This window comes from Bos mutus, chromosome 19 (assembly GCF_027580195.1).
Source record: "Bos mutus isolate GX-2022 chromosome 19, NWIPB_WYAK_1.1, whole genome shotgun sequence".
Taxonomy (NCBI): Eukaryota; Metazoa; Chordata; class Mammalia; order Artiodactyla; family Bovidae; genus Bos; species Bos mutus.
The window spans coordinates 51,435,785-51,450,531 of record NC_091635.1 but is presented as its reverse complement, the minus strand read 5'-3'; the positions used below and the strand labels follow the sequence as shown (position 1 = coordinate 51,450,531).

Genomic DNA, 14,747 nt, shown 5'->3' with positions numbered 1-14,747 from the left:
AAATGATATGTGAAGTAACATCATTACTTTTACAGTTCTGGCCCTTGGCCCTGCATGGTTTTTGTTGGCTTTTTAGGCAGAACCCTTCCTAGGGTGACTGCCATGCTGAAATTGAGACAGTCAGTCAGAAGTGTCCCGTCCCTCCCCCTCCCCCCTGCCCCACCCACCCAAATTCATTCCAAGTTGTGGTTACACTGCTGCAGTCAGGTCGGGGGTGTGGTCATACTGCGGTGCTAACGGTGCTAACAGTCTCTCCCGCCTCCTCGCCCCTGCCCTGCCCCTTTCTGCTCTCTTCTGTAGGTCAGCCCCAGCTGATGCTGACAGCAGGACCCAGCGTTGCAGTCCCTCCCCAGGCGCCGTTTGGCTATGGTTACACTGCACCAGCCTACGGGCAGCCTCAGCCTGGCTTTGGGTACAGCATGTGAGACGGAAAGCTGATCCTGTAGTCGCCTATTTTCATACCGAAACATCGTCTCTACTCGCTTCTCAGTTTATAACAGGGGAAAACAGACACATGTTCTTGTAACCTTTATTTCATGAAGGACTACTTTTTGTTTCTAACTATAAACTCGGATCACCTATGTTTAAAGCTTATTTCACATTCCGCATCATTTTAGAATTTATTTTCAAAGGGGAATAGTTTCAATGTTTTATTCACTTGGGCTTTTCTTCTTCCCCCCATTCTTTCAAGAACTGCTTAATACTCAATCTATTGTGAAGAACCTGATTTGCACTCTGTAGTGTTTAAAGGAAAAAAAAAACTCTAATATTGAATCTCTTAAATTTAGTGTATGTAAACAGCTTACAGTATGTATTGTCTAAATGCATTTAAATCTCTTTTATTCAAAGAAAAGCTAAAGCAAAAATACTGGTATATGACCATGCAAGACTGTCAATGCCAACAAAGACAACACTAATGAGCATATCCTCCGTGGGATCGCAGTGCTCTCCAAATTGTTTAAAAAATGCATTACAGACAACTTGCCTGACTTTTAAATGAGCATAAAAGGCCCTCTAACCTATGCAGGTTTCCTCATTACGCATATAGAAAATGCTAGTGTTTTTGCTCACTTTATATGTAACAGGTGCCCTTACGTTGTGCTGTATCCTGTGCTTTTTCTGTGGGACCATTCCATTCAGGAACAAAGAGCACCATGATTCCAATCTGTGTGTATTTACTAACCCTTCCCTGAGGTTTGTGTATGTTGGATATTGTGGTGTTTTAGATCACTGAGTGTACAGAAGAAAGAATTCAAACAAAATATTGCTGTTCTTCAGTTTTGTGGAATTTGAAATTACTCAAATTTAAAATAAATTACTGGACTGTGGAAATAACATGGAGAATGGCAGTTTTACTTAAATCTCTCTTAAACCACAAGAACCATTTCATACTGGATACCAAGGTAGTATAGGGAGAAGGGGGGTAAGGGCTGGGACATTTGGAAGCACTGTATCACACTGTGTGCACTCCAGTCGTTCGTGAGGTCCATGCAGAGGCCAGAACAACCCATCAGGGCTGACGTGGGCTACCTCCATCATTTCAGGCAGCACTTCAGCTGTTTATCTGAGCATTTCATTCAGATGAAGAGATCATGGATGTTATATTAACTTGAAGTAAGAATGTATAAGCACATAGTCAACATGCTGTTCTTCACCATGAAATATAAAGGCCTTCAAATTATGAATATCTTAAGTTGATTTTTTTAAAATCATTGTTTGAATTCAAGTTTTTTTTGCATATGACTGAGAATGTTACTCTAAGTTCATTTCACAGTTAATTCTCAGTAGAGCTAGAGAGCCCCCACCTAGCTTTGTATTGCTCTAAAGTTGAGTCATTGACCATAAACACCACAGAAGTGCTTTTTTAAAGCTTAGAACTGCTGTCTTCCTCCCTCCACCACCTATATTCCTATAGGAAATTACAGTATTAGTTGGAAAAATCCCTTTTTGTTTTGTCTTAGGGACCATCTTGCTGCTCAGGTCCTGGGAATACTGGTGTTTCTCCTGGGTCTCTGCCCTCTTTCTTCATGTTTATCAAGAGGGAGAATAGTAATGGTCCCTAGGAGCTCTTTCTCAGAATCAAGATTTGTTTTCCTAGACATACTTTGAATCAACTGGTTTTTATCAACAGAATGATTTTTCTCTTTTCCCTGCCCTAATAGAAACAAGTTAAAATTTTTCAGTAAAGCTTTTCTTACAGCATAGTTAAGAATTTTTTTTTAAACTTAATTTTAATGTGGTGCTATGTCTGTGATACCGAGTTGCCACTTAAACCATCCATAATAATGGGCTATAGTAGAAAGAGAAACTGCAGCAGTGTATTACTTAGGCTTAAACTGAGAGCAAGCTGAACTTCTGAGCTTGTCCCTCGTGTGTATGTTAACACCATGAGTACTTTTCAGGGTTATTTGGAGACATGTTTAAATCACAAAACAGGTAGCTCAATACTGGGCAGTAGTATTGAGTGCTGTACAAGGAGAGACAGAATGAGTTAGTAATAAAGTATAAGGGATTTCAGTAACTTTCCTCTGAATAGGATGATGGTCGATGGTCTGACAGAAGGAACTAAAAAATAAGAGTTGTTGTCACTCTAAAAGTAATTAAAACAGAAGGGAAGAATGGGAAAGAGGTTAATAGGAAACTTTCGAGGTAAACATGTTTTCAGTGATCCTCCTCCTTAGTATCCAAATGTAGACATTATATCCCCCCCCCCAAAAAAAAGTGCTAATTGTTGGCAATCATTTCAACAGACATTGGTACGATAGCAAGAGGTTGGTCTCCACGTAAGGCTGCTTTAAATTAATGTAAGTTGATTTAGTCATGCAGATATCTCACTGTAGTGGTTCTCAAACTTAGGATCTGTCTATACTCAAAATCATGCAGGTTTTTTTTTTTGAAGATGTAAAGCTATTTTTATTCATAGATGACTTAATCTTGTATGAATAAAATCCTAAGCAATGTTTTTATAAAAATAACTCTTTAAAAAGCTTGTTTAGAAAGGTCTCAAAATTAAAAGAGCAATAAAAGCAATATGAAATTTTGCAAAACAAGAATTCAAGAAAATTAGTGATAAATTTAACAAAATGTAACTACAAAATCATGCTGAAAGAAACTGAAAATTAAAACAAATGGAGAGAGAAAATACATTCATGATTTAGAACTTGTAAGATGCCAGTTTTCACCAAAAATAGCTACAAAGTTGATGTAATTTCTGTCAGTATCATGGAAGGCTCCCCTGCCATAAATTCACATAAATATGAAAGTGAAAAAACCTAGAATAACCAGCTCGATTTTGAAAAAGAATAAAAGATTTTAAACTCCCTGATTTAAAAGTTTACTATAAAGTAACCATATTCAAATGATTGACAATCCCAAAGAGCACTAGTTTATGTGGGATTGTATCTATTCCTACTTACTCAACTATTATGGATAGTTCAAACAACTTTTTAAAACTGTTAACCCATTTAAATGATAGTAATAAGCATTGCATGTTAATGTAAGCAATAATAACATGAGCATATTTCCCCAAAGGAAAGCAAGAATGAATGGCATTGTTCTATTTTTTCCGTCTGTAAAGTTCATCTGAACAAAGACTCTTCCGTATTCAAAAACTTGGCTTCATACAGCTATTTAGTTAGGAAAGGAAGAGTATTTTTTGGCCACAGGGCATGTGGGATCTTAGTGCTTTGACCAGGGATTGAACCTGTGTCTCCTGCACTGGAAGGCAGATTTAATCACCTTTCCAGACACTTGGGATTAGTTGAAATGTGGACTCTGAAACCATGAAAATGAATCTTTTGTAGTTTATATCTGCTGAAAATCTAGATCTGGATAACTAGATTCTGTCAGTTCTTGCAAGTAAAAATGTTTGATGACAATAGCAGCTAGTTCTGCTCAGTACTCAGCTAACACAAGTCTTTTTTTAAGATGACAGTTATACTTCAGTGTGCACCAGAAGTGTTTGATGTTACATAGAATATTAAGATAAACAAGTCAAGAGTCAAATTTAATAATTTTTTTACTGCTTCATCAAGGACATTAAACTTTTTAAATTAAATGTAGGGCAGTGAAAACTATACTGACTCCTTATACAGATAGGTGCCCGTCTTGATTTATGAAAGGTGCCAGCAGTATTACTCAACGGTTGCTTTTTTATCATCACTGCAAATGTCAAAACAATGGAAAAGAATGAGTATCAGGGAAATTGTTTTGACCCTTTGCAGGTGTCTTTAGAGAACCCAGGGTTCTCTGCTTTGTGAATGAAATAAAATTATGAACCTTACAAAATAGCAAAGTACAGGCGAGCTAGAAAACATGTTTCCATAACTACCAGCATTTGTATCCTAGTAGATATGCCACGATTAACCTCAATTACGTTGTCACCAAGGGCAGATGGTCCTGTTGGGGATGCGCTGTCTTTGAACCTGGAATCATCAATCTCTGAGGCAAACCTCAGAAATTATCTGAAGTGGAATCATACATTTAGGACTGAGTTCTCTCCAACTCAGTTACATGCTGTTGCATCACTTTGGAAACCAGTATAAACATTCTGTTTAGAAACAGTTGCTACTGTGGCATCATTCACAGTTGCAATTTCTTCTGTGCTGTCAGACAGCAGTGTAAAAGACGACTGACCTCTAAGCCTGGCTGCGGTAGTCTTTAGTGTTCTGCCCAGATGCCACTGACCTAGACCTTGCAGTTGTGCTACATTGCTGCTTATGTTGAAGTTAACAACTAACTAATGCTAATCGTTGAAGTTAACCATGGTGAGTTGCAATCAATATGCGCCTGTTACCAAAATTCTCCCTGACATCAAAGTTCTTAGGAATATACTTAATTTAGAAATACTGGCAGAATCCCCCAAAGAGAGCTTTCAAGACAAACAGCTTTTTGCAAAAAAAGAGATCAGGAAGCTATGTGACTCTTGGGAGCTGGGAACCATCATATTCTGGGCAGCTGGTAATTATTTGGATCATGTCATGCTGAATGTATAAAGATGAAAAGGGAGATAAGGTGCCCTTAAATAGCTGAATTGTCCAGTTCCTTAAGTTCTAGGTAGAGAAAATACTGGGATGTTACAATGATTAAGTAATAGTCACTTCACAATTACCATAAATTTCTATGTGGGCCCATAACCACCTTCAAGGTCCATGCAAGTCATTTCACAAGTTTCAGTACCTGCAGGACAGGAGTGAACTGAAGAGATGTAGAACCACTGCTGAGAAATTTTAGCCAGCGTGGGTGAGGGAAGAAACGTGAAACACGGCACAGGTGGGTTAGGTCAGTGCTGTCAAAACCTCAACTTTGAGAAAAATCCACAAGGTTAGATTTTAAATTCATTGTGGATGGCTATACCATTATCGATAAAATATTCAAAAACAGGTAAGGAAAAACAAACTGCAGTTTACATCTAAATTGGGAATACCCTAGAACCCCTGATCCTCCAAGGAGGACAGCAACATAGTCTTGGAAGAAGAGCTGCTGCTGCTGCTAAGTCGCTTCAGTCGTGTCCGACTCTGTGCGACCCCATTGATGGCAGCCCACCAGGCTCCCCCGTTTGTGGGATTCTCCAGGCAAGAATACTGGAGTGGGTTGCCATTTCCTTCTCCACTGCATGAAAGTGAAAGTGAAGTCACTCAGTCGTGTCCGACTCTTAGCGACCCCATCGACTGCAGCCCACCAGGCTCCTCCGTCCATGGGATTCTCCAGCAAGAGTACTGGAGTGGGGTGCCATCGCCTTCTCCAGAAGAGCTAGTAACACACAATGGGGCCTAATCACTCATAGGAAATGCTGTTTCCCACCTCTAATCCAATTTTATTATGATATGTGCCTCTCATCTTAAACATTTCTTGTTTCAGCACTCATCACTTGAATCACCAGGACTTATAACCAAACTTTTTTTTTTTTTAGCCCAAGATAACTCTCTAACCAGGCCAAGTATATGACAGAAGAACACGTGAATGGAATTTCATCTCAAGAATACTTAGCTGGGGGAAGAAATTCAGCTTTTATTGTTAGAATTTGACAGTTTCAAACACGTGTGGTGGAACCACCATCATCATACAAAATTCCACCTAGTAAAGTTTTAGGTGACCGGTGACCTTGTCAATTAGGTCTGCTGGTCCTGGTCCAATTCCTAAAACAGTTCGAGAGCCTGGTGCAATCTGAGTACGTCCTGCATCTTGAATTAAACTTACAGTCAGTCCCAGCACTTTTGCATGGGTCAATAATTCAACCAGAGTTTCTTCATCAGGAGCTTTGACCACCACTTTGGGCTGGCCACAGTATTCCCACTCTTTGAGTAACTCAGGGTTTCTCCTTTGAATTTGCTTGTAGGCAGAAACAGCAGCATGAGAGCACTGGGCAGCCACCTTCCCCTTCCCCATCTTTAAGTCATTTCGAACCACAAGAATCATTTTGTACTCCCCACTCTCTCCGAGGATACTTGCTTCCGTTTCAGTGTCAGGATTTGTCTCCCTCACTGAGCTCTTGGGGAGCATCCCAAAGCGCATTCGGAGGCCCCAGCCCAGGCACACGCCACAGGCAACTCCGGCAGCCAAGCTAAGTGCACCAGGATTAGTCAAATACTCCATAACCAGGGATCTGGAGATCATCTGAAAGGAAAAGAAAGCAGTCATTATCAAGGGAGGGAAAGTTATAGTTTATCAGATACAACACCCTGACAGTATATAAGCAGCAGTACTTTAATTCATCCAGAAAAAAGGCAATATATGTTTTGGATCTTGGGCAGGTACTGTTTCTTCTCCCCTGAGTACTAGAAAAAATTCAAGAATACAGGCAAAGCAGTTTAGATCATTTTGAATCTCAATGTGAGGAGTACATCTCTCTCAGATATAACAGCTCTGCTCCTCAGTCTTTGCTAAGTCTTGTGGAGAAAGGAAATGTTCTGTTTTACCAAAATGCCTAAAGTATCTAAAAGAACCAAGAGTAACTCACTCTTTTCTGAAATATAGTGCTTATTCACTTGTGTCTTCAATAATGCAGTAGTTCTCGATGTACCAACCCCTCAGGGAAGTTCCCGGTTGTCATAGCAACGGGCCTGGAGTGAGGTGGGCTGCTGACGTCTACCGACCCTGGCACCCGACCCTGGCACGGAAAGCTGAAAGCCTCACACAAGAATACTCGTGCCCCTGGACATTACTGTAGGTGAAAACCCCAGTGTCAGCTTGCATATGAATGCAAAGTACTTTTTCCATAGTTTTAATACACACTGAATTTGCCAGTAGACAACCATCATAAAAACAAAGGAAGATGATCCTTCATCCTTTATTACTTTAGAAATTCCTATTACCCCAGCAAAGCTGTTCATGGTGTCTGAATCGTCAATAAAGTATTTACATAAGTCTACATTTGAGGCTGTTGGATTCAATGTACTTCAGTGTACAGGTATAAACAGTCATCAGTTTCTTCCAGTGGAATACATGGTATCTAAGCATTTATGAAGTACATCACGTTTGTAGAACTTACAAGTGGTGGCCTTGGAATTCTACAGTGTGTAATCTGCATGGCACAGATATCAGTCCTGAAAATTCATACTTTATCATAAATGTTTTAAAAAATCGTCATTTAAGTTAAAATTAGGATGTTAAAATTGAAATTATACTATAGGCAAAGTGTGCAATGTTATCAAATATTTTAAAGTGACGACTGTACAGGAATGTTAAACTTTATTTATTTGGCTGTTATGGGTTTTAGTTGCATCATGTGGGATCTTGGGTTGCTACACATGGGCTTAGTTGCCCCACAGCATGTGGGGGTCTTAGTTCCTTGACCAGGGATCAAACCCACGTCCCCTGCACTAGGTCGATTCTTAACCACTGGACCACCAGGGAAATACTCATTTTTGAGACGTAATTCACACACTATAAAATTCACCTTTTTAAAGTGTACCATTCAGTGCTTTTAACATATCTGCAGTATTGTGCAACCACTGCCACTATCTAATTTTGGAACACTTTCACTGCCCCCCAAAGAGACCCCTGTAACCGCGAGCAATCACTTCCCATTTCTGCTTCCCCTAGTCTCTGGTAACCACTAATCTTTGTCTTTATGGATTTACTTATTCTGGACACTCGTAAACGTCAAACCATACAAAAGGTGGCCTTGTTTCAGGGTTCTACCGTCCAGCATGTTTTCAGGGTTCATCCATGTTGTACCATGTATCACACTTCATTCCTTTTTCTCATAGTTTTGATACACACTGAATTTACCAGTAGTACAACCATCATAAAAAACAATGATCCTTCATCCTTTATTACTTAAGAAATTCCTATTACCCCAGCAAAGCTGTTCATGGTGTCTGAGTCAACAATAAAGCACTGATGTATTCAATGATGATGAATAATGTACCGTACCTACCAGCTGATTTTCTCCAGCAGTACTTAACAGCCTGAGTTTAGGTAAAAACACAGAAGGGATAACCTCATACTTCACAGAGAAAGTAGAAGCCGAAAGACTAAAACCACCTAATCACTGCCTCCAAACATATAACTAAATCTGCCGCACCGATATTCTTCCTTCATCTTCCCCTTCTATAACAGATGGCTGGATTTATCCAAGTTTGAATTCTACTAAGAGCACTGAGACACGGGGCATAGGGGAAGTTGGGGTGAGAGCAAGAATGAAATGACAGATCATGAGAAAGGTGACAGGATATCCACATGCTATTAAGAACAGGTATGATGAAGTGAGCTGGAAAGGCAGTTGGCTGAGGCTAGAGAGAGATGTCTGGGGTTTCGAGTTTGGAAACAGAACATTAAGTGATACAAAGTCCAGAGTGTAGCTATAGGAATAGGTATGTACAGTGCAGTCAAAAAGGTGTCATTAAGCACATCTGCTTTCTTAATTCTTCTATTTTTATGCCTCCTTCATCCCACAGATACTAACTGGTCTTGCTCTAGAATCTAGGGGAATAAAGGAGAAACAGTCCCTTCATGCACAGAGCTTACATCCTGGTAGTGGTTTAGAGATGACCCAATCCTAATTTTGAATTTCTTTCTTATGTTTTAAAAAAAATTTTGGCCACGCCATGTGGCATGCAGGAACCTTAGTTACCCAATCAAGGATAGAAGCTGTGCCCCCTGCAGCTGAAGCGTGATGTCTTAACCACTGACTGCCAGGGAAGTCCCTCTTTCATTTTACTTTGCTGCTGCTGCTGCTAAGTCGCTTCAGTCGTGTCTGACTCTGTGCGACCCCATAGACGGCAGCCCACCAGGCTTCCCCGTCCCTGGGATTCTCCAGGCAAGAACACTGGAGTGGGTTGCCATTTCCTTCTCCAATGCGTGAAAGTGAAGTAGCTCAGTCGTGTCTGACTCTAGTGACCCCACGGACTGCAGCCTACCAGGCTCCTCTGTCCATGGGATTTTCCAGGCAAGAGTACTGGAGTGGGGTGCCATTGCCTTCTCCACATTTTACTTTAGTAAGACTTCATGTTGTCAGAACTCAAAGCTTCAGTGGTATTTTGAAGGTACTGTGTTATCTGATCCACATAACCGTAAGAGGTCAGCATTCTTTCTCTATTTGAAAATGAGGAAATGAAGGCAAAGAGAAGTTAAAAAACAAAAAACACGAATGTCTGCTGGCTTCCTTTGTGCCAGACACATGCCTTGACTGGGAGTATAGTGATGAACAACACTGGCCACCGACAGTGCCTAGGTAAGTGGAGGAGAAAACAACTGCATGTCGGGAAATGTTATGGAAAGATGTTAGGGGAGTGTATAAAGTGCTTTAGCTCAGTTTAGGAGGTCAGGGAAGGCCACCTTGAGGAAATATTTAAAATGCAACAAAGCAACAAGAAGACAGAACGAGGAAAGATCATTTCAGGCAGAAAGAACACCAAGCAGAAGAGCCAGAGGAGAGAAATACGCTGTGCAAGTGCCCTGAAAGTGGTCCAGACAGCCCGAAGACGGAAAGGGAGAGTGGCAGAGAAACACACGAGAAAGAAGGGCGGGCTACAGGTTGCAGAAGGCCTCGTAAGCCACGCTTAGCAGCTTGGAATTCCAGGGATGATGAGACACTGCTGCAGGGAAATGATTTTTGTTTTCTAAAAGGTCACCTGGGACTTCAGTATAAAGACGGAATTAGAAGCTGGCAAGAATAGATACAGGGGACTGATTAGGAGACTGCTATAATGTAATAACAGTAAATTATTTAGCAGTCACTAAATATTTGCTATCTATTAGGTATTGACACTCTACATGAACTGTCTCCTTCAGTGTTCCCAACACTGAAGTCCTTTAAGTAAATATGTAATTATTATCCCCATTTTTCAGATGTGAAAATTGGCTCACAGAGAATATGTCACTCACCCGAGTTCCAAAAGCCAGTAAGGGGTAGCCTGACTCCAGAGCCTGTGTTCTTAACACTACTCTACGTTGCCTTTCCCAGTAGTCTGGATGAGATGACAGTCAGACAGGAGTGGGGACGTGGGAAAGGAAAGCGGCTGAAGCACACCTGTATAAACTGGTGATTCACTGGAAGTCTGGTGATAAAAGAAAGGGAGAAGTTTAGAACAACACCTAGATTTGAACAAATGGAGACTGGGGGTATACTCTTTATTGATGAAAAGAGCAGGTTTGAAAGTAAAGGACACTGAAAGGTTTCAGATATATTACATCAGATTTGACCAAAAGACATCCTGGTTGAGATGTCCAGGAAAAAGAAAAAGACATGTCATTTTAGAGGTCAGAAGATAAGCGCAGGCTAGAAACGCATGTTTAAAAGAACTTAACATATTGACTGAAGGCTGATAAGCGGATAAGGTCACTGGGTCAAGTATACGAGAGAAGAAAGGAACCCTGAGGAAACAGGTATTCAGGGATAAAAGGAGTGACAAAGAGGGTCGTAAGTGGCCAGGCCTTCAGCACCTAGTTTCAGTCCTCTTTCACGACTGTGCCCAAAATGGTGACAGGCTCTACTGACAGCACTTTATGGCTCTAGATGCCTTGGCAGACACACACACACACACACAAGAATTAAAAAATAATTCTTATCAGAACCCACATATCTCATAATGCATCTATCATTTAGTTACTATATGATGCTTACAGATCAGCAGAACTTTTTATGATAATCTAACCGCCAGACTACAAATAGAACAAATAATTATATAAAAATGCATATATACAAACTTCTATGTCAAAGAATTAGAAGGATTTTCTGCACCAATTACTAGGTTGCAAAATAACCAAATATTCCACATACCAGACTCAGGTACTATCTGGAGAAAGGCAGTACATACAGAGGAGCTACTGTGTGTTGAACAGCAAGCTAAAAACCCTTTACTTCCATTATTGTTGCTAAAATAAGACAGTAATACCAGCCTCTTTTTAAAGATGAGAAAAATAAAGATCAGAGAAGGTGCTTATCCACAGACACAAAACTATTAAGAGCAGTATAAAATATACTCATCCAAAAGGTCATGATGGAAAGTTTCTCATTCTCTCACCTTTGTTTAAAAACAGATCTATCAATGAGTCACCATAAACAGAAAGCAGAAAAAGTTCCAGAAAGAACCAATTTGTTTATTGCTTCTGTCCCTAATCTTATGAAGTCCCTAATTCCAAAATGCTGAGCTTAATGGTAACATCTCTGTTCTTTTAATCTATCAGCCTGATCAGATCATCTAACCCTTGTAAAAGGTGTTTCAGGCTGTCCCCCTTTCTGCGTATCTATTATAAACATTTATCAATAAACCCAGTGCTTGAAACGGAGGTAAACATAACTATTTTCAGCCTCATCTCTGTTGTCCCAGGCAATGATGGCATCGCAAAAGGAACACTTTCTCTAAGACCCTCCTCTTGGTGCCTTCCAGTGGCCAGATTATACCCCTCTCACCAGTGCTTGTGATTCTACTGCCTCCTGAACCACGCTCCACCCGCTAACCCTGTTCCACTGGCTACTGCCCCTTGGCCTTTTCCAACCTAAAAATCCATCCTCTTGGACCCTTAAACCACTGCCTCACTTTTCCTCTTCCCTTCATCTTGAAACTTCTTCAGTTACCTGCCCGCCTTTCCCATTCGACTGAAACTGCTAAAGAATCAAGACACTATCTAGCTGCCGCTTTTTAGGCCTCATCTTGAGTTTTCTGCACCACTGACTGATAACTTTTCTTTAAACCCTCTTCCCTTGAATTCTTTAACACAACATTCACCCTATTATCATCCTACCTTTCTGACACCTTTCCCCCATTATCTATAGTCTCTTTCTGTTTGCCGCTGAGGTATGTATTAGCCAAGCTTACACATTTCGCCCTCTTTTCAGTCTCTACCTATGTTGTCCTATATAGCAACTATTAGCCAAATGCAGGTATTTAAACTTAATTAAAACTAAATAAAAATTCAGTTTTTAAGTTACGTATGGCCACATTTCAAATGCTCAGTAGCTCAACAACTTAGAAGTAGCGAGGGAGCTTCCCTGATGGTCCATGGACCACAAGCATGTAGACCCCAGACCAGCTGGACCTGAAGGCTGATGATGCAGACTCGCACTTAACCTTACCACCCACCCATCAGAAGAATGTCCATGAGCTGGTCATGCCCTCTTTGAACAATTACTATGAAACTTCTCTATCTTCCCCAAGTGGGGACACATGGTTTTGAGGGCCTGCTGTGGCCCCCCCTCCCTGGCAAAGCAATAAAGCTATTCTTTTCTACTTAAAGAGAGTCCACCTTTCAATGTAGGGGACACGGGTTTGATCCCTGGTCAGGGAACGAAGATCCCACATACAGCTAAACCATTTTTTTAAGTGGCTAAGCTCCACTCTGAGTTAGTGAGATATTGAACATTTCCATGACTGCAGAAAGTTCTATTGGATAGGGCTGGTTTATATATCCTCTTTCCATTCAGTCAATCAATATTTTCTGAGAGCCTATTGTGCACAGTTTTGGACCCTGGAGACAGAGCGCTGAACGAAACAAAATCCTGCTCTTCATGGAGCTAACATTCTAGTAGGAGGAGATACACAATAAATAAATAGTTTGTAAAATGAACAATCTCACTTATTCCTGAAACAATAGATGCTGAGAATTCCTACAGCCTCTCTTGGGCTCCACACTTGAACTTCCAGTTTCTGCTAGACTTTACCACATAGATGTCTATGAAGTGGTCTAGACTATGTCCTATATTGAACTCAGTATTTTTCCTTCCCTCTCAAACTTCCTGTAATCTTTCCATATTCATTTCGTCCTAGTACATCTGCCATTATAATTAATTGTACTTATAAAGCACAAATCTGATTTGTAATTTCTCTGTAATCTGTAATTCCTCTGCTCAAAAATCACTGGATAAGCATCTAAGGAATAAGGAAACCGAGTCCTCCTAAAACTGAGTCCCCTTATCAAGTTTATGATTAATCTCTCTATCCAAAACTTTATTTTCTCTCTTGTCCACTGTGACCTCAATCCTGCGTAACTGACACTAATCAACCAGAGCTGATGACTAAAACTGCTGTTGTCAATACACTGTCAATATAGTAAAATTGCAGGTATCACATACAACTCAGGTTGTTTCTCCGGGGCAAGACGAGTTAACAGACCCTCATACCATGGACCACCTGGCCAGAGAAGAATGATAAACCAGAGACATCCTGATTCCTGAAACTATAATTATGAAAAAAATCACAGAGTTCAATAGAAATCAACAAAACACTGTAAAGCAATTATCCTCCAATTAAAAAAAAGTCACAGAAATGTTATAAAATGATTAGTTCCAGCCTCTTTGTTCTTCCCCTTAAAAAAAAAACAAAACCCTAACTAAGCACCCAATTGGAGTGGATTTGAGGCTTGTCTCCCAGTTCCTTGCTTAGAGCCCTGCAATAAACGCTGTGCTTTTCTTCACCACAACCCAGTGTCAACAGACTGGTTTTCGTTACGTGTTGCACAAGTGGACTCAAGTTCGGTGGAGTGACAGTAAAATATAAATCCCTCAGCAGAAATTCAAAGAATACACAATTTGGTTTCAACCTACTTTACCCTTCTAACCTAATCTGCTACATAGTCTACTATTCAGTCACACTAAATTACCAGGTGTTTTCAAGCAGCAATCTCTCCCTGAATTACTTCTCTCCACTTAAAACACAAAAACGTCCTGGAGCAATTACACATAACATTCGCGACATTTAGTACAGTGCCTGGGGTAACATGTTCAAGGATTATAGACTTCTTTATGTTCGTGTGACACAGCGGGGCAACTTTTCCATCATATTCTTAGAAGTCTTTTCTTTCCTCGTAGCACTGGACCACTTGCTACGCTGTGGGTGTTCAATACTCAGCAGAGTGTGAGGCCTGCTCGGTATTTTCTCACACGCGGAGCGAGGGCATCGATGCTGCCCGACCGGAGCCCTTGACTGGGAACTAAAATTTTGGGTCCTTCCCCTCCCCAGCAGCTAGGTCCTTTCTTTCAAAAGACGACTGGCCAAACCGGAAGAGTGGCTCCAGGGGCTCTTGGGTGGAAGACAGTTTAGAAAGGAGATGAGAGTGGGCGGGTGATTTTTTATAGAATGAAATAGTAATAAACATTCCAACTGGAGAGTCAAGAAGAACATCCCTCTCCCTGGGAGAGACCCACCTACCTAGCGCACCTCTCCGCCACCTCACTGGCGCCTTCGCGTTCTTCAGTTCTGGGTACCGAACACGCCGCTCTCACGCGAGTTACCTCTTCCGGGGTATCTCGACAACAAGTTCCGGATCAAGAAAGGCAACGAGAACAGTCATTCTTCCTCTGGCTC

General features: G+C 40.9%; 2 protein-coding genes across 6 annotated transcripts in view; one reads left to right on the top strand and one right to left on the bottom strand.

Annotated features, from left to right (window-relative positions):
* The window catches only part of CLTC (clathrin heavy chain), a 70,527-nt gene extending 64,049 nt beyond the window's left edge, over positions 1–6,478 (top strand). For 2 of the 4 annotated variants that reach the window (XM_070390568.1, XM_070390570.1), the window contains one exon: positions 5,912–6,478. In XM_070390568.1, coding sequence (XP_070246669.1) covers positions 5,912–5,946 — 35 coding nt within the window. In that variant the 3' untranslated portion in view covers positions 5,947–6,478. Of the gene's footprint in view, positions 1–300; positions 1,336–5,911 lie in introns of those variants that run through there. The other 2 variants (XM_070390567.1, XM_005892286.3) reach the window with 1 other exon arrangement.
* Positions 5,990–14,746, bottom strand: PTRH2 (peptidyl-tRNA hydrolase 2). 2 transcript variants are annotated; one of them, XM_014477151.2, is made up of 3 exons: positions 14,592–14,746; positions 10,330–10,502; positions 5,990–6,615 (listed from the first exon to the last, which is right to left on the bottom strand). In XM_014477151.2, exon 3 carries the CDS (start codon positions 6,613–6,615, stop codon positions 6,076–6,078), a length of 540 nt encoding a protein of 179 aa, XP_014332637.1. In that variant the 5' UTR covers positions 10,330–10,502; positions 14,592–14,746; the 3' UTR covers positions 5,990–6,075. The 2 variants fall into 2 exon arrangements, with proteins under 2 accessions (XP_014332637.1, XP_005892353.1); XM_005892291.3 differs by lacking the exon at positions 10,330–10,502 and having other exon boundaries at positions 14,592–14,745.
* Between the last annotated feature and the right edge of the window lies 1 nt (position 14,747).